Source organism: Amphiura filiformis, chromosome 5, assembly GCF_039555335.1.
Source record: "Amphiura filiformis chromosome 5, Afil_fr2py, whole genome shotgun sequence".
NCBI lineage: Eukaryota > Metazoa > Echinodermata > Ophiuroidea > Amphilepidida > Amphiuridae > Amphiura > Amphiura filiformis.
Window position 1 is genome coordinate 70,951,852 of NC_092632.1, and position 24,737 is coordinate 70,976,588.

The 24,737-nt window shown below is 37.1% G+C and overlaps 2 protein-coding genes across 3 annotated transcripts in view; one reads left to right on the forward strand and one right to left on the reverse strand.

Annotated features, from left to right (window-relative positions):
* The window catches only part of LOC140153653 (protein arginine methyltransferase NDUFAF7, mitochondrial-like), a 30,451-nt gene extending 14,295 nt beyond the window's left edge, over positions 1 to 16,156 (forward strand). The window contains exons 2-11 of one of the 2 annotated variants that reach the window (XM_072176453.1): positions 6,603 to 6,751; positions 7,341 to 7,421; positions 7,674 to 7,784; positions 8,910 to 9,138; positions 10,315 to 10,373; positions 11,357 to 11,473; positions 12,310 to 12,456; positions 12,767 to 12,872; positions 14,056 to 14,123; positions 14,963 to 16,156. In XM_072176453.1, coding sequence (XP_072032554.1) covers positions 6,603 to 6,751; positions 7,341 to 7,421; positions 7,674 to 7,784; positions 8,910 to 9,138; positions 10,315 to 10,373; positions 11,357 to 11,473; positions 12,310 to 12,456; positions 12,767 to 12,872; positions 14,056 to 14,123; positions 14,963 to 15,127 — 1,232 coding nt within the window. In that variant the 3' untranslated portion in view covers positions 15,128 to 16,156. The remainder of the gene's footprint in view (positions 1 to 6,602; positions 6,752 to 7,340; positions 7,422 to 7,673; positions 7,785 to 8,909; positions 9,139 to 10,314; positions 10,374 to 11,356; positions 11,474 to 12,309; positions 12,457 to 12,766; positions 12,873 to 14,055; positions 14,124 to 14,962) is intronic. The other variant, XM_072176454.1, reaches the window with a different exon arrangement.
* Positions 16,157 to 16,972: 816 nt separating this feature from the next.
* Positions 16,973 to 22,012, reverse strand: LOC140153654 (uncharacterized). Its single transcript, XM_072176455.1, has 3 exons — positions 21,927 to 22,012; positions 20,452 to 20,685; positions 16,973 to 19,702 (listed from the first exon to the last, which is right to left on the reverse strand). The coding sequence occupies exons 1-3, from the start codon at positions 21,967 to 21,969 to the stop codon at positions 18,900 to 18,902; spliced, it is 1,080 nt and encodes a 359-aa protein (XP_072032556.1). The 5' UTR covers positions 21,970 to 22,012; the 3' UTR covers positions 16,973 to 18,899.
* Between the last annotated feature and the right edge of the window lie 2,725 nt (positions 22,013 to 24,737).

Consider the following 24,737-nt stretch of genomic DNA (forward strand, 5'->3'; position numbering starts at 1 on the left):
ACGCTGGGCTCCAAACAGATCTCATCCTGTTAGACTTCTCAAAGGCTTTTGACAAAGTCCCTCATCAACGCCTCTTACACAAACTCCATCATTACGGTTCGGAGGAAGCCTCCTTGGCTGGATTGGGAACTTCTTGAAAGAAAGAGACCAGAAAGTCATCCTGGAAGGAGCAACATCTGCCCAAACTACTGTCTCATCCGAGTACCTCAGGGAGCGGTCCTAGGACCACTCCTATTTCTAGCATTCATCAATGACCTCCCGAATGCATCTCCAGCAAGTCATCAGTTAGGCTGTTTGCAGGCGACAGTGTTGTTTACGGACCATCTGTAATGGCGAGCGATGCCATACAACTCCAGCAAGATCTTGACAAACTCCAAGAGTGGGAAAAGACCTGGATGATGGAGTTTCACCCTGACAAGTGCCAGGTTCTGCACATAACCAAACGCCGCAATCCTGTGAAGCATGTATACAACATTCATGACCATCCTCTCCAAGCTGTTCCATCTGCTAAGTACCTTGGTGTTGAAGTATCCAACAACCTGTCCTGGAATAAGCAAGTTGACAACACAACCAAGAAAGCCTCGTGTGCCATTGGATTCCTGCGTCGTAATCTGCGTAACTGTCCCCTTGAGGTTAAGGCCAAGTGTTACAACGCCTTTGTTAGACCGATAGCAGAGTATGCCAGCTGTGTTTGGGATCCACACACTCAGCGCAACATCACCAAAGTTGAATCCATCCAACGTCAAGCAGCTCGCTTCGTCATGAATGACTACAGTAGAGAGAGCAGTGTCTCCGCCATGCTGGATGAGCTCAACTGGGATTCCCTACAACATCGACGTGCTGTGTCCAAAGTCACCATGATGCACAGAATCACCAATGGGCTGATCGGCATCCCTCAAACCCAGCTGAAGCCATTAGAAACACCTACCAGAGGCAACAGTAGGCGCTTCCACATACCAAACTCCAGAACTACTATGATGAAGGGCACATTCTTTCCAGACACCATCCGTCTATGGAACTCGCTCCCTCAACATGTAGTCGACTCTCCATCCACAGACGTCTTCAAGGCCAGAGCTGGAGACGTCACCTTCTACTAGCGCAGCCATCCACAACAATATTTTATTCCTGTATATAATTGTCACTGCACCTACCAGCTCCACGCTCTTCCACATCAAACTTTTTTATCCTGTACATATATGCTGTTCAAGTGGAGCATGTTTTGCACCTGTATGTCTACAAATCAACCAATGTGCGTCGATACTCTTTTGAGGTTTTGCACAGTACCGGAAGAAGAAGAAGAAGAAGGGGGTTTCCAAATATTCCAAATTAGATATGATTCAACTTGTTTTGCTCAATTTGAGAGGGGAATTCCCCTAAAATGTCATCACTCATGTAACTTTGTAAACAAAGATAAATCATCAAATTAAATTACTCAGGGCACATCACAACGGCACTAAAACTAGTCATGCTATAGTGCTGAGGAGTAGAAGTACAGTTAACCCCAGACGGAGACAATGAAACGCAAGGAACCATGAATTTTTGGTCTACTTATTGGCCATCAGGATAGACAATAATTTATTTCATATAAATTTGCAAAGATTCCAGCCATTACATCATTAAAAGCAAAGGGTTTGTACACAACCCTGAATCAACAAGGATGCCTGGGATTCCAAGATGAGAGCAAAACAGCTCGACCCAATTTTGTTCGACAGTAAACACCCAACTGAGGAATCTGAACCCCAAGGCAAATCCAAAAGGAAAATCAGAAAGATGGGATTCCAAGATAAAAGTAAAATTACTCAACCCAATTTCTGTTCAACAGTAATTACCCTACTGGAGAATCCGAATCCCAATCAAGCACAATCAAAAGGTGAACTCCAGAATAAGAGTAAAATTACTCCACCCAATTTCTATTCTACAGCAAGCGGTGCTGAGGAACGTGGTGCTCACACAAACCCAACAAAGGGGAATTTATAATGGCTGGAATTTTTCAATCAATTAATTTTCATTCTGTGATTAGTGCATACAAACAGTTGCTCAAGGTTGGCACCTTGGAGATTCCTCGAGGTAATCCTACCTGGAAGAAATACAAAGACTGAAAGAATGAATGTGAAAGAATATTAATAATGGATATAGGTATACAAGTGCATATAATTGGACGATGTAAGCTAAAATAAAACAAACATCTCCATTTTTCTTAAATGTTTGACTTGTTTTTTATAGATTAAATAATATTAAACAGACTTGTAAAATCCTGGTTGAAGTGTCTTTCTTCTGTGTGGATTCCTTTCTATCTGTTAATTTTTTCTAGAAGACAAGGCTTTTGCATTATTAAAGATGCTATAAGCTGATGCTAATTCCTTTGCTGCAGCTATAAGCCTTATATAAAATTTAATATTATTCCATTAAAAACTGACCGAACATGTCAGGAGCTTATAAATTAATTTCCACTTGTTGTGTGCAAAAGTTCATTTAAATGTATTTATAGCGCTTAGTCAGCATGCCCAACGCATGCTATATCATGCAAAACAAAAAATTTTCTTGTTTTCCTCATTCATGTAAGGAAGACAGCACCTGTTTTTATAGACAGACTATGAATTTTCTTGAATAGCTGCACTTGCTTAAATTATTTTATTAAACCCAATAAGCTCCCTTAAATTGGGAGTGGTGGGTGGGAGTAAAAATTTTCCGTCTATCCTGACTGGAATCCAATAATGCAATGAATTAAATCGCCGAATATGACGACCTAGCGCAATTGAGAGAGCAGCTCCGATTGGTCAAAGCACGAAAGCGTCATAGAGCCATGGAAACCCCATGAAAATCTGACCCGGAAATGATCACGACCTAGCGATATGAAAGAGCAGCTCTGATAGGCCAAAGCCCAATAGCGCCAAAATTCATGAAAACCCCGGGAAAAAATGACCCGATGACCCGGAAATGTTCCGCATGGGGTCAAAGTTGTTTTCTTACTGTTTCACGTTAGAAAACTTTATTACTATACAGGGAAGGCAGGAGCTCTGCACAAATAGATACATGTAGGGCAGCACCAATACGAAAATGTCCTACCGATAAATGATGTGTCTGTTTTGCCCACTATCAGAACTTACACTATAAAAAGTTGAGACTAGTCTAGTGCAGTTCACAGGTTTTACTCTCCCATTCATCCTGTGGTAAACTACAAATTTGGAAATGATTTGTACTACACAAGGGTGAAAATAAGAGCGCTTGAACCAGGGGCCACATTGGCAAAAAAAATGGCCCCTGTGGTACAAATAAGAGGTATCCAAACACAGTGTACATGGATAATGGAGGAGCTGTCAAAAATTTCATATTTCAAAACAATGATAACTGCACCCATTATGAAAATTCACACAAACCCATCATTTTCAAAATACTCTGAAACCCCATATTCCATTTTTGACAAATATGATCCCTATAAATGTTTACTTACTTTTGTTCAGCAAAAACCAATTTCCAGAAACCCCATATTCCATTTTTGACAAATATGATCCCTAATGTTTACTAAATTGTTCAGCAAAAGCCAATTTCTGTTCAGTCAAATTCTGTAATTGTACATGTCTCAATGTTTACATTTTGTGGACTATAAATACCTGTTTCCAAATATTTATTTATTTATTTATTTATTAAAACTTCTTTTGCCTGGGTAACAAAACTCAGTGTAAACACTGTTTTTCAGTTTGGCCCAGGGGTCAAACGTAAAACATCAAAAAATAAACAATACATTTTAAAATACATTACATAAGCATATATCAGATTGCACAATTTAACAAAATTAGGAATACAATCAAAAACTAGACCAGCTAGGCATAAAATTTACATACAAACAACAATGATATATAAAAACAGTGATATTGCACTATAGGACATCAAAAGGTGTAATTTACTTAGGGCTTACAAGCATATTTTAAATAACCAACTGTAGCTGGCAATGGATTTTTTGCTCTGGTGGGGAGAAGGTTAAAGGACAGTACACCTCTGGAGGAGAATTTCCTTTGGCAGAGGCACTGCGGTTTGTTGGAGGGACAAGATTACCTTGGGATGCGGACCTAGTGGAGTGGCCATGACTGTTACTAACTGTGGAAAAGATGTTACATAAAGGCAGTGGGAGGATGTTGCTAAGGCTCTTATAGACCATGATGTTAAGGTGGATATTGCGACGATCGTCAAGTTTGTCCCACTTCAAGGTATTAAGAAGAACATCAGTGGGGTATCTGCGTGGGAGACCAAGGATTATTTTGCCAGCAGTATTTTGCAACCTGTCAAGCGTTTTCAGTAAGGTCTTACCAGCATTTCCCCACACTGAGTCGCAGTAGTCCATGTGAGGTAAAGTAAGAGCTTTATACAGGAGATTGAGGGTTTTTTGAGGTAAAACCTTTCTGAGTCTCAAGCAGCAGACCATTACGCTTAGAAACAGTTTTACAGATTTTGTTAATTTGCTCATTCCAGTTTAGGGCTGGATCCAGCCAAACACCCAGATATTTGAATTTATACACATTTTCAATTAAAGCATTATTTATATACACCTTCAAATCATCATTTTTACGAGACATTTTTTGTTGAGTACATAGAAGCATAGCCTTGGTCTTTTTTACATTGAGGGTGAGATAATTTTTGTTAAGCCACTTAGCAACCTTACTGATTTCTGTATTCATTCTGTCATTGATGTCACTGACAGACTTACCCGTAACAAAAATAGCTGTGTCATCAGCATATAAGGTGACTTTAGAGTTAGTGTCAGTGACAACATTGGCAAGATTATTAATGTACAACGTAAAGAAGGGGCCCAAGGATTGATCCTTGGGGACACCAAACTTGACTGCTGCTGGACTTGACACATTATCACCTATTTTAGTAACCTGTTGACGATCAGAAAGGTAAGATTCAAACCATCTGAGTTCATGGCCATGCACACCAAAACTCTGGAGTTTATGAAGAAGGACTTTGTGGTGCACGGTATCGAAAGCCTTCTTCAGATCTAAAAAGATGACGCTCAGATAAAGCCCAGAGTTGAAGTTGTCGAGCAAATAATCTGTGACCTCCAGAAGGCAAGTTTGGGTAGAATGCATGGCCCTGAACCCTGATTGGTTTGAAGACAATAGATTTTTATCAGAGACATATTTGTAAACTTGGCCATGAACCAATTTTTCAAAAACTTTCATGCAGGAAGGATCACCGAAATGGGTCTATAATTACTGGTGTCGAGATGATCCCCCTCCTTAAATATAGGGGAGACTCTACTCTTTTTCCAGGCTGAGGGACAACACCAGAGGAAAGACTGATATTCATGATGCACTTCACTGAATATACCACCCAAAGTGTTAAAGGAGTATTTCGTGATCCTAGCATCCTCTTTTTATGAAATTTTTCAGTACATATCCACGAAAAAATGATATTCCCAAAATTTCAGTTGATTCCGATTTTGCGTTTGCGAGTTATGCATGATTATGTGTATTACACTGCTCCATAGACAATACGTTGTAATTTCGTTCTGGTGCACCAGAACGAAATTCAAATTTCACGATATCTTTTCTAAACGAATTAATCTGCAAGAAATATTTTGTACATAAACATTATGTAGCCAGAGTATTCCAGTGATATAAAAATCTCAACTTTTTTTGAGAAAAGTAGGGGGATGAGGCTGTGGATTACGAAGTGCCCTTTTAAGTGCCAGACAGACACATGTGGGGCAAATAATATTAGAAGTCATGAAGTATACTCATTTTGACCACACACAGATATGTACATAATAGATTAGACTTTTCTTTAATCCTCCATAATGTGGTATATTTTAAGCACGAGTGGGCAACTCTCTCTCATGCCAAGGTTAAATTGATGACATGTCTTGATCTGATTTGCCAATTTACCAAACATAATAGACCTAAAACAAGCTCATGAAATCCTCCCTGTAACACATGCCTGTAACAGTAAATGTAAATTTCCATTGCCAATGTATTGTAAAGCACCTGCTCAGTGAAGTGCATCAAATTTATTTAAAGACTTGATTCAGACTGAGCAGTGATGAGGTTACATGCTATGTGTAAAGGGCTACGTGCTGTAGATAGCACATTCTTATGGCGGAAATTTTGATCACAAGAATTTACGTGGTGGAATAAACACATTTAAACACAGTTTTTAGCAACAAATTTCAACCAAATTGATATTTTAAGTGGACTATATAATGCAGAAGGACTTGTTTTAATCAAGTTTGGCCACAGAAGACATTGGTGAGTAAGTCATTTGTTGTAAAAAAAAAACCCAGCTGTACATTGAAAGTACGATTTCCTAGTTTGTATGTGGATTGTTAGTACTAGGTACCATTTTCCGCGCATAATTTTGAACGTTGAAATTAATTTGAATCCTATAGATAGGTCAACTTGGACAAGTGGAAACTAAGGATGTGTTTTAAAGTGTTTGTTGCAGCAGCACCATTACCGACGAACCACATATTAAAATAAATACATGTCTTACCAAGGTCCTGTTTCTGTCAGGTTCTGGTTCTTTCTTTCTTCTACCAATTGTATAATGAGCCATCGTAGCCATATTTTATTGTTATTTTTTATATTTTATATTTCAATATGTAGATTTGAATGGCATTAAGCAGTGTGCACAATTATATAGCAGTAAATCTGGTGAAACCAAGCTCTTGACACAACTGACGCAACGCATCAAGACAGTGGGACCTATAACTGTAGCGGACTATATGAAAGAAGTTCTAACTAATCCTGTAGCTGTAAGTCTTATCACATTGAATCCATCTATTGGGCTATTCCATTTGAAATCCACACTCCCCCTGTGGAAGATTTTAGAAATATCTGCCACGGGGGAGTATGAATTTTAAAGATGGAATTAGCTCATTAAGCAGCTCCATTTAAATTTCATACACCCTCTGAGAGAGATTCAACTTGAATCTTTCACAGAGGGAGGGTGAGTCTCTGTGGAGCTGCTAATGTGCTCATACCATTTAAAATTCATACTCCCCCTGTGGAAGATATTTCCAAAATCTTCCACAGGGGGAGTGTGGATTTTAAATTGAATAGCCCATTGATGCAACTTTTTAAAATGGCAACTGAAACATTATTAAAGGGCATTTTGTGATCCACAGCCTCATCCCCCCCCCCCACTTTTATCAAAAAAAGATTTTTATACCACTGGAAACCTCTGGCTAAATAAATATTTATGTACAAAAATATTGTCAAATTTGAATTACATTCTGGTATACCAGAACGAAATATGTTCATAATACGTGTGTAATACTTTGAAATAAAAATTTATAAGACAATTTTCTGCTACTTACCTCATTTTAATTCTGTTCTGTTCAGGGATACTATATGAGTAAAGATGTATTTGGAAGCAGTGGTGACTTCACAACTTCACCTGAAATAAGTCAGATGTTTGGTGAGGTAAGCTTCAAGCAATTTTTAATTTTCATCTGTAAAAAAAGGTGATTGGTTTCATGGCACAAACTTTATATGGTTAAATTGTGTTACTTTCACTTTGTGCACATAGATTTCTTTGTTACCTGCAAAAATGCAAGTATCTTTTTTTCTGGTAAATCGAACACTGACCCAGGCAAATCATACATGTATGCAACATTTTAGCTTTCATTTTGTTTTGTAACTGTATATTTTGTATCTTCTTTGATGTTACATTAGCTCTTGGCTGTGTGGGTCATTTATGAATGGACACAATTAGGTTCACCAGAGAAGTTGCAGGTGGTAGAGCTTGGTCCTGGAAGAGGTACATTAGCAGATGATATGCTCAGGGTAGGTACAATTGGTTGGATCCAAGCCACAGCAGCTGATAGGTGTATCCCATCATGCTCTGCGGTAGAACTGCAATTATGGTACCATAGAAAGTGTACACTAAATCCCTCACTTCCAACTTTCAATAACTTGCTTATATATCAGGGGAGCTTGGACTTTTGTTTGAAAAAATATGATCTCTAAAGTATTGTGAAACTATCCATAGCTCTCAATATTTAAGCAGCTCTTACTTATGTTTTGTATTTATTTGCTATGGAGCAATGCATGATGGAATACTCCCTTCAGCTGTTGTGGATCCAAGCTAATAAACCATTCTTGTAATTGGCAGCCTGTTGCAAATGAGGGTGTAAATGGGTGCTGCCATGTGAAAATAGCTGGTAAAAACTTAACGTGAGGTTGAAAGGTTTAAATAAATCTCCCTTAGAAGGGGTTGTTGAATTCAACAGGTCTGACCATATGAAAGCAACAACAATGGGTACACTACCATGAGCACAAGTCTGTTCAGCCATGTTGTTCAAGTCTGTTCAGCCATAAGTATCTATAATATTTTGTCATATTGGGAGTCGAAGGTGGCACATTTTTGTATTTTGCTGATCACAGTATTATATCATGCAGATCGTTTACACGCACTTAGTCTTGGATCAGTTTTGGATTAGTCTAAGATCAGTCTTGGAATTATGCTAGGGATTATCTACCAGTTAAATATGGCTAAATGGGCTATTACAGTTGAAATCCATACACCCCCTATGGAAGACATGACCTTAATCTCCCACACAGGGAGTGTGAATTCTAAATGGGTTACGGGTGACTCCATTTGAAATCTACACCCCCTATATGAAAGATTAAGGTTATGTGTTCCATAGGGGTGTGTGAATTTCAACTGGAATAACCCAAATCATTTGATAATATGAATAGCAGTCTCACAGAATAGAGTGAAAAATGTAGCATATTGTCACAGGCTTTATGTAAATTGTTCATTTTGATAATTGTATATATGCATACAATTTATGCATGTACATTTTGTGTCTAGTAGAATATGTGATAGCAATGAGTGTTTGTCTAATGTATAATACATTTTATCTCCTATTAATTTTGTCCAAACTGAAACATTTGTAATTTCATCAGGTTTTTAAGCAACTCCAGCATGTAGCAAAAGACGCTGTGTCTCTGCATCTGGTGGAAGTCAGTCCCAAGATGAGTGCAATGCAGGAAGCTAAATTAACTGGTGCAGCAACCAGTGAAGGGTCTGATGCAGAGACCAATCCAAATATGGATGGCATTCCATATAGGACAGCAATTAGTCAAACAGGTGTGCCTGTATCATGGTACACACATATATCACAGGTGCCTAAAGGTATGTATGGATCAACATTCTTGGTGGTGTAACTATAAGATACTAGAGAATGACAGCATTTCTTGCTGCTGCAACTTCAACTTCAAGTTGTTATTTATAGCAGCTTCCAACTTCAATGCAGTTGGCACTCTTTGCGCAATTAATGAGTATGGTGCAATAAGATGCTTTACGGTTTCATACTCAAGTGTTAGGAATCATTTTGCCAGAGTTACAGCTCAATCAGAGCAACTTTATAATTGACCTGACCTTTGACCTCGGATGACCTTTATGATTTCATACTCCACAAGTGTCGGGTCATTTTCCCCAAACCATGGTAACCATGGTAACTTCTGTCCAGTCTAAACTCAACCCAGAAAGTATCAAAACAATTATTTTAGTTCCCAATATATCTGACCATCTATAATCGTTTCGATACTTTCTGGGTTGAGTTTATAAACTACCTATACCTACATGCAGTAACATGCAGGCTGTACTTGGAAGCTTTGGCAAGCTGCCAGGGGAGACGGAGACAGCCACTTACACCATTACAGATCTGGCATTATCAGTGTAATAGATATCGACTGCTCAGTGCCAGAAGTGAGTAAGTGCAATAGCTACCATGTGTTAGTAGTGTAAACTGTGTGTAAATTGCCAGATGTTCACAGGGCAGCTGATGCTTTTACCTATTTCTGGTACTGAGCAGTCGATATCTTAACCAAAGATGTATTGTATAATATGTTCTTAATGACATGATTTTTCTGTTGCTAGAACAATATTAAGTTCATCAGCATAATAGTTGCCTGGGTGAGTCACACTGAAAGACACATATTTTGTCTTATTTGGGCACTTGCCATGTGGCACTTACTATAAAAACTAGTGGCAGCACCAGAATTCTTTCTAGGGGACATTTGATGGGGGATGGGTGGCAAAGTGAATGTCAGCAGGGTTTAAAATCATGAAATTATGCCAAATTACCACAAAAATGGGCAAGTTTTCAATATTTTTGGTTTTCATTGGCGAGGAAAACAGTGGGAAGATCTCTGATTGGCGGTATTTGCTCCCACCTCCCCCTGTTGGTGTTGCTACTGATAAAAACATTACATACAGAATAGACTATCAGCTTTAACCTAATCATTAAGTATTTAATGCACCCTCTATTTTGCTTATGTATACCTGTTTCTTTGTTTTGCATTTAAGGTTTCTCCTGCTTCATTGCCCATGAATTTTTCGATGCACTTCCTGTACACAAATTCCAGGTAGGTCAGGTGACACATAGGCCTATAATTATGTGTTTGCAAGTTTAATCTGAATTCCTAACATTTTTATGGAAAGTTTTAATTTTCTTCTGCATCGACTTGGAATAAGCAGTCAGTTGAATTGATTTTGTATTTTTCATGTGTGTGCTGAATAAACATTTTGCAATTCAACATCAAATTTCTCTGAAATCTATTAACATGTTAACTCCCGGCAATCCTCTGACGTAATCAAATTCAAGGTCAAAATCAAATTACAACTTTTTCTAATCAAAACAGGTCCCTAGTTTGACCAACCGATTATCAGAACTCACTTGTGTAATTGAATGCTAGATAACTAAAATAATATGAAATGATTGTGGCGGGGACTGTAAATCAAATCAATGTTGATCCAAGGCGTCATACAATAACTTTAACGCAATGCATGCAAAGACTATAGACGAATCCAACGAGCCAAGTCATGGTCAGGATTTGGTGGGCCATTTTGGGTCCCCGCATGCACCAAAGAGGTGTTGTGAGTGCCCAATTGGGTGGATTAAACCCGCTTAAAATTTGATGTTAGATTCTTTTGTGTTGTAAACTGTCATCATTCTTCTGTCTATGTGTAACACAGGTGACAGAATGCAGTTTAAAATACCCTCTAAGGTCACATCATTTCACATATTAGGTGAGATAGAGCCGACGGGGACCCAGCTAATGGCTGCCATTGAGGTGTAGGAATGTGTGAAATTGGATTTGTCTATAGACAGCTCTTTAGAACTGTTATCTCTGAAGAATTTCATGCAGTTCAAAATTTCAAAAAAATGCCTGACTGAAACTTATCTAAATTGTGCAGCTAATGTCTGCTATTGAGCCAACTATATAAAAGAAGAGTAGTTCTCAAATAGATGTGCTGCAAGAAACATTTTCTCTATTATTGTGATCTATAACCCTGATTGATGACAGTAACTTTTCTTTCTTTTTTCCTTTCTTGTTTTATAACTCAGAAAACAGACAAAGGGTGGCGAGAAGTGATGGTAGATATAGATGAAGGAGATGGGCCGCATCACTTAAGATTTGTCTTGGCTCCTGGTCCAACAATTGCCTCCAAAGTTTTCACCAAGGTAATGTAAAGGGGATGAACCTGCTGAGTTGATTTCATTGGAGAGGTATAATGAAAGAACACAGCCAACAGTATGATGGGGTTATGTGTCACATCAATTTATTCCAATTTGGACTTTTCGAACAAAGACATTTTTTATTTTGGGGAAATTTGCCGTTATGATTGTAGAATGAAATGTGAGTGAGTCTTGCCACTTTGTAACATTGGTTAACATATTGTCATTGGGCAGGAAAAACCTCCTATGTGTCATGGGCCCCTGAACATGTTTAAAGCAAAATCTCTTCTGTAACCTGTTGACCGTTTTGTTTTAAACATGTTCAGGGGCCCAAAAGCACATACAAGGTTTTCCTGCCCAACGATGATATAACATGAGCACTCGCCCTTTGTGATAGCCATTGACATATACCGAATGAGTTATTTACATTAATACCATCAAATCAACATAATATATTCTCGTTGATCAATTAGTGGAACAGTTATGCAAAATATGTTGTAAAACAATCTCTGATTGGGACTTTATTCTAACTAAAGATAACCATTACTTTTTTACCAAAAATGGCTGTGCATATAGGTGTTAGTGATACTTCAAAATCCAATCGCCAGTCGACAGCAGACAGCCTGTCAGAACTGGGATTTACGATAGATGTTACGATTGATTTCGTAGGGAATTATATGTGGTAAATATATCGTAAGATTGATCATTAGGCTTTGTGAAACAAGGTTCAGGTGGTTGGACCTAGTATGTAATGTTTGTACAATAGAAAGCAGTTAAACTGCTAGGGCACAACCAGGTCCCTGGTGGTTGGGTTTTGACATTATCCCTTACATTTTTGTCAGCAGGATAATGAGAAAAGAGATCATGTTGAGATCTGTCCACAAGCTGGTGTCATTACACAAGAAATGGCAGCTAGAATAGAAGAAGATGGTGGCATGGGACTCATTGTAGATTATGGACATGATGGCACAAAAACTGATACAATAAGGGTGAGTGATAAGAAAATGATTGCTCAAATTTTGACCTGAAATGACATTTAGGCAAAATTTACTATAGCAGTTTGAGACAAGATATTGCTTATTGCTAGAAAAGTAGAGTCGTGTGACTTTAAAAGCTTTTTAAGTAGTCGAATATAGTTGGCACCCTATGGTCGCAACTACCTCAATAGTTGCTACGACTTACGGCAAATTAGTCGTCCAACTTTATAGAGAGGTATTACAATCCATTTTTACGAACCACAAGTTGAGTATAATCTATAAATGGCCTCTTTACGTTTAAGTCTTATTTGATCTGTTGTAGGGTTTCAAGAAACATGCATTACATGATGTGTTGAGTGAGCCTGGCACAGCTGACCTGACTGCTGATGTGGATTTCTCCTATATCAGAGAAATGGTACAGCAAAGTGGTAGGTTGACAAGTATATCTATGGTATAAGTGAATCAATCGGCTATTCCGCTTGAAATCCAATCACCCCCTGTGGAAGACATGACGTTAAAGGGGGTAACCTTATTGGATTAGGATATGGATTGTCTTCAAACTTACATGCAATGGGAAGTATTGTCCCCTATATTGCATCTATGTGAGAAAACATGAACAATTTCAGCGTAAATGTGAATAATTAGCACAATTACCAAGCCATTGGTATGCGTGAATTGCATTCTGGTCCGGCATCTCACAACCCATCCGAATGCATGTATAACACTGCCCTTTAGTACAAACTATTACCTTATACAAACATTAGGCTATCATATACTGAAAACACCAAAGGTCTAGCATACATGGTTTTAAAGTTCTAAAGTTTTGTGATGTGTATTTTCTCATGTATTTTTTTTTACTCAATATTTTTGCCTTTATATCCTTTTCATTGCTGCCTTTGACCCCACATATTTAGACAATAATAACTGCGCACCGTCTATTTTGAGGTCATTGTGTGAAATCGGAGGGTTTTGTTTTGGGCTGAGGTCCAAAACAACCGAGGCCCAAAACAAAACCCGACAATTTCACACAATGACCTCAAAATAGATGGTGCAAAGTTATTATTGTCATTCATTACCGTCGTATCTAATATTTTGAACAAATCATTTTATGGCATTTTATGTTATTTTATGCCATAAAACGCTGTTAAATATAACCAGTTTTAATCATTGTTGTAACCTACCCTACAAAAAAATCAACCAGGCGAATATAACATTCGCGCCGACAACAAGAGCTACCAATCACAGAAGCGCGATGGCATCGCGTAGGCGTGTGCGTTGCCATAACGCATAGCTTATACACGCACGCGCGCAGAAGTCATTGTTGTGTGTCCGGAGTCATTGTGAGTTATTAATGACCTCGCAATTAGTGCGCGGTCAGGCAATCAATTTCTTTTGATTGGATTACAGGCTTCGCGTATATTAATGAGGTTATGAATGCTTGTTAGTATAACAGGTGTTCTCGTCTTAATAATTCATTACTTCGAAATATTCAAATTTGTTAGGTGAATCACAATGTTTTGTTGCTGATAAATTCATTGTCTTATAGCACTGTAAAAATATACCGTCATGTGAGTTATGTAGTACATGTTTTTCTTATTGAATATTTTACAGTGTGTACATTTGGACCTGTCAACCAGAATCTGTTTTTGCAGCAGATGGGTATTGAAACCAGGTTGAAGGTAAGATGGAGCAATATGTATGTAACTTAACATTTTGATGCCAGTGCATGTAAACTGCATGCATGCATCTCCCATATCTACATTGTGCAGTCTAGTAGAATGCAGAATGCAATGAGCTAATCCAATTGAAATCAGGAATAATGGACAATGGGATGGGCATCTGACTGAAATGATGTAACCAAACCGGAAGATGTAGCCTAGGTCTAGACAATAGGCGGCCATTAGAGGCCATTTTGTTTCCTACATGATGTTATTCATGTGTCATTATACTTCAGTACACAAATATATAAGTTAACAGGTTTACAATTTTTAAATTATATTTTGAGCATACAATATATTCTGTAGTAAATCGATCAAATGACGGTGATTGTTCAGGTATTATATATGCTTGATAGAATTAAACCGTCTGACCAGCTAGTATTCTCCTCCACCGTCAGTGTGATTCCAGTGACTCTACATACCGTGTTGCGAAGGTGGAGGAGACTAAAACTGTATTGACGAACATGCATGCGTTAAAAATGATGTAGCCTAGGTCGAATAATAGCGTGACATAGATCCCGAAAATTGCCACTATGAACTCTCACCCTCCTGTTGAAATCCATACAACCCCTATGGAAGACATGACCTTAATCTTCTACACAGGGAGTGTAAATATCAAATGGGGCTACCAGAATGGATGACTCCATTTGAAATCTACACCCCTGTGTAAGAGATTAAGGTCATGTCTTCCACAAGGGGTGTGTGCATAAAAGAGCTGGTATTTAAAACCAAATAGAAATATATGTAGAAAGAGCTGATATTAAAATGTACCACATGTGTGTATCAATTCTGATTTTCAGAAGTTGCTGACAACCCAGCCTGAACAACATAAGGAACTGATCTCAGGTTACCGAATGCTGATGGATCCAGAACAAATGGGACAAAGATTCAAAATGTTTTCTTTAATGCCAAAGAACAGGGCAGATGGGTCTCCTTACAATCCAGCAGGATTTGCCATAACATGATGAGCAAGGCTCAAATTAAGTGATGTATCTACGGACCTGGACGGACATCCTGTCACAAGTGGTGTCTGTTTTATGGGAAAATGGGTACGGCAGGACAGGAGATGCTAGAGTGATATGGCATCTTGAACACAGAGGATTAAAGTATGTACCAGGCCTCGAATTAAAAAAAACTTGGGGCACCCATTTTCAAGGCCACTAGTCAAAGACAATGAAGGGCACCAAGACCAACAAGTGATGAAGAGTGCCTTGGAAGTTGATAAAGATCTAGCCCACTAAGGCCAAAACTGAAAAAGGGCAGGCAGTGGCCGTGGTGGCTTCCTTGAAACTCGAGAACTGGTATGTACTAATAATTGGTTACTTATTGTGTATTGCAAATGAAATTCACCTTGAGCTGACCAAAGTCTTTGAGCTGACAGGATGCTTTGAGAGTAAAGATGTGAACATCATGAGGGAGCATCCCCTGTGAAGAAGGACTTGTTAGGGAGCTATATGAACTGATTTCCTTTCCATATGAACCATACAGTTTCTTACTCATCCATACTTTGGACCATGAGATATGATAGTTATATGCATTAAGAAATTACCGTACAATTCCATCTACAAGCATATATGTGTGCATCCATATCAAAAGGATTCAAGTGATGTGGTTTAGGAATGTTTTCTGTATTCCTAAACCAGAAACTTGGGGATGATTTGAAGTGACCTCCACTTAAGATGAGTCTGATATTTATTCCTAGCTATTATGTAAAAAGAGACACATGTAGCAGCCAACAAGTGCATCCTTTTGATACAGATGTACACATATGCTTCTAAATGAAGGTTTTTACACAAAACATACAAAAACTTAATTTACAAATTGAAATTGGAATATATTGAGATTGCATGTGTTTACAGTGGAGTGCTTCTTATAGCGTACAGTGTAATAAATGAAAAAAAAAAAATTGCAATAAAGATTACCATATCAATTATCATTATATTGCTGTGGTGCTACTTTAATATTTTTGGTCCAATTATGTGAATAATATTGACTTTATTATACTGTCCGGGGGGGGGGGTATTCAAGTTTGGTTTTGGTAGGGACGTGCCGCTGAGATTTTGGAAGTGGACCCATAAATATACAAATTTTTCAAAAAATTTGGACCCATTGATATACCAAAAGTTGAAATTTTCGGCCGAATTTAACCAAAATTGTCTTAGTTTTTACAAATTTTCCCAAAATTTTTGGCTAGATTAAGGAAAAATTTGGCTGTTTTCAGAGAAAATTTTGAAAAAAGGACCCATTCATATACCAAAATAGGCTTTGAAAAGGGAGTCATTGATATATCAGAAGGCTGAAAATGCTACCCATGTTTGCGGCACGGCCCCGTATGGTCATTTGTACTGAGTACCCCCCCCCCCCCCGGGTCCCTGTGGACTTTTTAGCTTGCACCAAATAAATATACACATGTTTAACATGAAATATGGCAAACAGTGTAAATAAATCACAGCAAAATCATACAGCATGGATTTGGGTTATAGCTAGGCAAATTTTAGTGCCGGGTGAAATTTATATGAAATGGTAAAAAACTTGAAATTTTGATAAGAATTGCTCATTTTTTACTGATTATTCATTGATTTTGAAACATTTGAGCGTAGCTACAACCCTGGCATGGAGTTGCAGTGACATTGGGCTATTCCTTTTAAAATCCACACTTACCCTGTGGAAGATTTTGAAAATATCTTGGGGGGGTAAGAATTTCAAATGTAATGCACACATTAGGCAGCTCTTTGAATTTCATACACCCTCTGAGAAAGATTCAACCTGATCTTCCAGAGGGAGGATGAGTTTCAAATGGAGCTGCCTAATGTGTTCATTCCATTTGAAATTCTTATTCCCCCTGTGGAAGATAATTCCAAAATTTTCCACAGGGGTAGTGTGGATTTTAAATGGAACAGCCCATTTGTTCTGAATGACAACATTGATGTGCATAAACGTTCAGGTTTACTTTCACAACATGGTGACTTCAGTGGATCAGTGCCCAGGGCACAAATAACTATAAAAAGATATTCAAAATAGCCACAACCACACACTTGGATTACATCTTTATTCACAGTAAAGGCACTTGGATTTATTGCTTTAAAACACAAACATGTACGTTCCAATGAACATGTAATTTCAAGGTAATCTATAAGGTTATTTTGAAATAAATTCATGATAAATAAATCTAGAGGAGAAGACATTTGTTTTGAAATGAAATGTGTTTGGTAGGGAAATTGCACATAAGATGATGATGGTTCATGTTCCTATCAATAATATATTGACCCATGCATAATTCTAGGTTGAGTAATTAATTTTAATTTTACCAAGTTCTACATCATACAACATTCATAGTACTAGTAGCCTTGTCCAAAGACCTTAAAGTTTCCACCCTCACGGGCACAACCCCATTGGGTTGCCCAAATCATACAGTGCATAAATGTTTTGAACAACTGAATTTGAACAAGTCTAATCGCCTGTTAGACTCAATTAGCAAGTTGAGTTGTTTAGCATTTATGCACTGTCATCTTTCATAGGGTTGTACTAATCATATGAGGGAAGAAAACTTGGAGAGCCTTGGACAAGACTACATCGATAGATAAAGTTTGAATTTGGCAATAACATACTATAGAAAAATTTGTGTACATCGTGGAACATAATCTTTGCGTGGCTGTGCGTAGTAAGCAGTTGTACGCTGATAGCCTCGCTAATATGGATGCATAGAGTAGCGTGGTACGTGCGTGTAGTTAGCATGACTAGTCGCGGAGTAACAAGCGTAGTTGAATGTTCCACGATGTACACGAATTTAATATTTTTTCTATAGTAAGAATTGTACTGGTGGACATGGAATGTCGGCCCATTATTGACCTTAATTGTCAGAAAATATAGAAGAAAGAGCAGAAAGTGCACACACACAAATACATTTTGCATAGAATATAGCTATCTCACATAAACAAATAAACAAAGTGCATAGAACAAAGCCTTTTTTGCTAAATGTTTCTGAGAAAATGTTTGATTTTTTTTGCCTAAAAATTAAAATTTATATAGATGGATAAATTTATTATGCACATTTTGATACTTCACTTGACACAATGGAATTCAAGTTATTTCATTTGAACATGTCGAATGACAAAATGTAGTTTCCATAATGAAATTGAAATTCATTAAACCCCCTATGGAAGACATGACCTTAATCTTCCACACAGGTAGTGTGAATTTCAAATGAGGCTACCTGAATGGGTGACTCCATTTAAAATCTACACCGATGTGTGGGAGATTAAGGTCATGTCTTTCATAGCGGTGTGGATTTAAACTGGAATAGCGCATTGTCCAAGTATTTCAGACTGTTATTTTTTAAGTACATTTGTTGCATCCAATGTGGCCTAGTATATTAAACCTCATTTAAAGTTCACACTCCCTGTGTGGAAGATTAAGGGGTAATGCGATCAAGCAAAATCAGTCGGAACTCGGCAATAATACATTTTCAGTTTCTTACAGGATAGTAAAAAGCATTTACAAATCTGGATTTTGCAGAAAACCCATTGAAATTGAACAACCAGTTCCAAAGATATGAGCAATTATAGAGTTTCCAAAACAATAGGAAACAAAAGAAAATATTTCCTTTGTTTGGCTATAACTCAAAATCAATATTTCCAAGTTCCGACTGATTTTGCTTGATCGCATCACATGTCTTCCATAGGGGTGTGTGGATTTAAACTGGAATAACGCATTGTCCAAGTGTTTCAGACTTATTTTTTAAGTACATTTGTTGCATCCAATATGTCCTAGATCATGGTTCCAGTAAAAACATGCAGTGCAGGTTCCTGCATATGTTATATCACCACCAACACCACTTTTTCTAAATTTTCTGCAGTTAAGATGCGAATAATATAACGTGTAATAATACTCTTTAGAATACGGCGGTTCTTTATCATTGGAACAGACTTCATTTTGCCATTGTACTTTAGTCACATTGTGGAATGGCACACATGGAAGGAGTTCCTCTGGTGATTCAAGAATATTGGATGAACTTTGACCTCCATTGGTATGTGTAAAGAGTGGGATAGTTGGCTGAGGTGTTAAAACATTGAAGGATTTAAAAATGTAAGTCCAGTAGTCGTCAACGTCATTTGGGCCGCGTTCCTTAGCTCTGTATTCTGCATTAGCTTTGTCGCTGTCAATAGCATCTTCCGTAGTGATGTCATCTTTGGTGGTAGAATCTTGATTGAAAGTTGCATCTTTAGTACCTGTATTATCTACATTGATTGTACCATCAATGATAGTTGCATCTTTATCAATTGGACATGTAGCATTATTGCTGAAAGTGTGATAATTCAAAGTTGTTTCATCATTGGGTGTGGTCCATGAATCACGGTTATAATAAATCTCAGTTTTGATAAGTGAAGTAGGGAGAATTGCTTCAGGTGAACATTTGGAATATGGATTAGAAAGCTCCATATCATAAACTGTGTAGTAGTATTCAAAAATAGGTGATGGTGTAAACGTGGAAAGTGCACACGGCGTAGTAGTATGTTGTAAACTTTGCAAATTTCGTCGGTCTGGTAAGGAAAATGTGTGAAATCAGGTTTTAGTGTGATTATAACAACACAAATAATGGTAAACATATTAATCAACGGTCCTTCGTACATTGGCGACCCCAAAATAATCCATATTCTTTTTTCTTTTTGTACCTTTTTATTCAAAAAAAAGAATGACGGTTATATTATATATATTCGTTAAGGTACTAGTATACACATCTGGAGAACTTTCCCAACATGATTTAATTTTCACTTTGATGGCTTTAGACAGTTGGTGTCTGTCTACATAACAGCTTACACACACCCAAGTTCAAACCCTTAATCCTAAAATGTCCTCAAACTGTTAATATTTATGTCAGTTATGCTCCGGCCTTAAATTAATTTTTGTTTGGGGGAACCCATTTTCAAGGCCACTGGGCAAAGACAAAGAAGGACACCAACTCCAACAAGTGATGAAGAATGCCTTGAAGTTGACAAAGATCCGGGCTACCAAGGCCAAAACTGAAAAAGGGCAGGCAGTGGTAGTTAATTGGTGGCATACAGTCCCTGAAACTCGAGCCCTAGTTGTGCCCTTTTGTCGCATTTTGATATCTTACATGTACAATATCAAAACGTATAATGAACAAACAACAACTACATTTCGCAGTGCTTTTGTTCTGCATGGAGTGTATTGGTGTGGATGGGGGTGTGTTTGTTGGCATAAAACGTGTGGGAGGGTGGTTGTGGACCGGACCCCATCATCAGTTAGTCCTACTTATCTCGAAACTTACTATCTTTTTCACATCCAAAGAAATCTTGAATCAGACTGGCGTTACTAGTGAAATACGGTGTTGTGTAGAAACGATAAGGTACAAATGTTCTTTGTGGCATAAAAGTGAAAGCACCTCCCAGTCTCAAAGACAAGCAAGAGCAAGGATCTGGCGTGTTGAGAACCCAGGCAAATGGAATATGCTCAAAATGGGTTGGTTCTTGGTCGAAATAACAATCTTGACGGATAGTGGTTTCTGTAAAAAAAAAAAAAGAAGAGGATTAGCTTTCATTTTAAGTTCATGTGGAAAGGTTTGGGTACAAAACGATTCTCTTTTAAACGCATCTATGCACAATTTCCACCTCGATACACCTTAGCACACATTATTTCGTCCAAGCAGCAGTACCTTGTAGAGAACACAGTCTGTGTTTACTCTACACGGTTGAGTGCATAGCATCATAAGAGCTGTGTGAGCTTCTAGCTGGTGACTAGTGGAAAATAGGCATCTGTGATTGGTTTTTGTCAAAATCTCAAGTGTTCCCTTCATCCAATCAGAATTTTTTTTTTATCGAACGAAAGCTAACACTTCCCGCTAAAAAACGCTTTTTTTTTCATTACTTCAACAAATGACGCAATTCAATGTTTATAGCAAGGAGAATGTGGTAAATCTGTTGAAAACAACCTATTCACGCACAATTTTTGACCAAGATGTGGGTTTTAAAAAAGTCAAAACCTCAAGTGTCCCTTACAATATTTTTCAAATTTTATGTCATTAAATGAAAGAAGCACTTATATTTTCCATATACTAGCTTCATTTCATTGAGCAATGGCCAATTCTCTTTAACAAATCCTGTACAAAAAGTTACTATTTTCGCCTGTTTTGTCATACGGTTGTAAATTCAATGAACTATGACTTTGCTAAAGAGCGCTTACAAATTGATATGTGGCAGACGGTTCTTTTATGTTTTTGATTTCAGAGTATTAAAATTTAACAGATTGTTGAAGAAAGATTTCTTATAGAATCAATTCTGAGGGTTGACCAAAAGTTGTGAAAATCACCAGCACCAATTCAACCATCCAATTTCACGCATTCCTACACCTCAATGGCAGCCATTAGCTGGGTCCCCGTCGGCTCTATCTCACCTAAAATGTGAAATGATGCGGCCTTGGAGGGTATTTTAAACTGCATTCTATCACCCGTGTTACACGTAGACAAAAGAATGATGACAGTTTACAACACAAAAGAATCTAACATTGAAATTTAAGCGGCTTTAATCCACCCAATTGGGCACTAACAACCCGGGACTAACAACACCTGTTTGGTGCATGCCCGGGGTGCATGCGGGGACCCAATAATGGCCGACCAAATCCTGCTCATGACTTGGCTCGTTGGATTCGTCTATAAGGAATCCTATTATCTACAGCACTAAATTCCAGATATATATTAAACGAAGACTGTGATACATTTATCATCTTTATGACTGTGAGAATAATCACCTTGCTGTTGTACAAAGGCAGTGGACGGAATGAAAGTGACCATAACGACAGGAAGTCCCACGATCAATCTCAAAATCTGTCAGAAAAGCGAAAGTATAACAATAAAAGATGTAGCATTATGATATTGTAAATGTTATCACATTTTATTAGCATATCAAGTTATTCTCGAAAACTAGTATATGACCATGCTGAATGAATATAAACAACACAATAATTTTGAAACTACGAAGTAGGCCTACAGAATATCTCGCATGACAATATGCCTTTTCAAGTTCCTGGTTTTGGTTTTGGTCGCGTGGTTTCCCATATATATAAGCTCTCGGCGGTGGAAGTTGTTATCGATATAGCTTGATTCAGTTCTATATACCTTTGTTATACACATCGAAAACTTAAAAGTGTTTCTTATACAATCTTTCATAAGTAGGCCTACATGACATCTAATGTAGAACTTTGCATAAAAGCACAATAAAACACTTCGACCACCCAATAGCATTTGATTCTTTCTTTGTCAGACAAGATGCTGTTTAACGAACAAGAAATGCAGTAAACTACGCTTTTCCTAAACATGCTAAAACTAAAGATGAGCTTTTCCTTTAAAAAAATATTAGAAACGCTCCAAGTCATTTTGGGGTGCTTCTTACAAAAATGTGAAAATATACAGAATACACGAGACACAATGCTAATAATAACAATAGTAATAATAATTTTAATTATCAAATCCAGCTGAATCTTGATATAATATATATAAGCCTATACATGCAGCCTCTGAACTCAGCTGACATGATCTCATCATGTAGTGTTGTTTAAAACAGGAATTTCGTATTATGTCCACATAAACGTGATAAATACATCAGCTAGCCATTACTCATGATAATATATATTACTGAAAATACCAATACGTACGAATACGTTTATGTTGTGACATACTATTATTAATATCTATAAATGTTTACTCACCAAAACAGCGTCCATTACAAATTAAGCATTTACATTTTTCATTATTACAGCAACACTGTCACCATCGAAGCACAATTCTATCACATGAAATATGATTGACTTATTATTTCACATTTATTGAGCTTCGACTAATAAAAGGAAATACGTTATGCTCATAAAAGAATTATTAAGCACTTTTAATCATTGGAAACAGACACCTTTAAACAGTGTTGCCTGATTTGTGGTCATTTTGTGTTATCTTTTCTTCATTCAATTTTGTTGAGGCACATTAATATTTATGTTAAATACTGAATAAATCATAAAGACTGACATTTTCGCAGAAGTCAGCTGACGCTTTTAGGTGTGTCAATCAAAATGCAGAAAATAAAAACACCTTTTGTGCAAAATATTTAAATAATGTATTGCGCATACTTTTATTAATTAAATCAATATATCAGTATTTAAATTTTGATGAAAGATATAAAATCACTCATCAAAATATTTTATATTGGGTAAAATTAATCGACCCATTTTTAGTTCGCAAGGCAAGACTGGTCCTGTAATGTAGGCTTTCTCGTTGCTTGTTCCAAAATGATGTTGAATAATGTCTATTGCCTGAAGAAGTCTGATGGTTCCAGGCCCAACGTTGCAAAATTGCAAAAAGTAAGTTCAAGAATTAGATAAAATTGGCACAGTAATTTCTGATATTGAATAATTAATTATTACATAAGGCTGTCTGTTTTTCCTCTGGTTACAAAAATATCGCCATTGAATAATGTCATAATGTAAATCAATCATTACGTAAAAATAGGAGAAATGTTGTTTAATAACTGTCGATCGATTGCTATACACCATTTGTTTTGTTTTATCCTAAGAAATTAAAATGCAGAGCTTTGTATGTTTTAATGATGCTACTGGCAACTCGTCACTTGTACCGCATGAATGAATTCTTTATATATAAACGAGAGAAGGATGGCAAGTAATTTGCAAAAATATCGTAATGATGTTGGTAGCGGTTGCCTTGGCAACTGGTGGTAGGAGTATTCACAGTGATCAGGATTTTATTCTTATTTTCCATTCGTACAATAGGTTTAATTACCTAAATTGATAGGTCCGTAAATAGATTCATCAGGTTTGCAGAAACTGAGTTTACAATGTTCATTTTTCAAAACCAAGTAGATTTCTTCAAGTTAAGGTTGCTCTGAACCCTAGATTTATGGAAACTTTCGGGCCTCATAACTGCTAAATTGTTGGTCTATAAAGTATATAAAAGTATACATATTTAGAATGGCAAAGACTTAATAAGTTCATCTGTAAGGTCAAATTTGGGCCAAAATGCTCATTTTTGGCCCAAATTCCCCAAAAAACTGTTTTTTTATTTTTTTAAATTAATTTTTAAGAAAATTTAGATAAAAATATCTAGGAGCCGTTTTTTTTTGTTTTTTTTTTAATTTCGACCAAAAATCATTAAAAAGTCAGATTTTCGCCCAAATTTCAAATATTTTTGGTGAAGTTGGTCAAAATTTAAAAAAATTAAAAAAACGGCTCCTAGATACTTTTATCTAGTTTTTAACAATTAATAAATAAAAATTTTTGGCCCAAAAATTTTTTTGTTACGATTAACGAAAAAGAAGTGGGCCAAAAACCGTTATTTTGGGGGTTTGGGGCTAAAAATGGCATTTTGGCCCAAATTTGACCCCACAGGTGAATTGATCAAGTCTTTGCCATTCTAAATATGTATACTTTTATACACGTTACACCAACAATTTAGCAGTTATGAGGCCCGAAATTTTCCATAATTCCAAGTTTTAACTCCCATCTTACTCAAGCTATCTTATATTGTTGAGGGTGGGGAAGGAGTAATTACATCCTCCA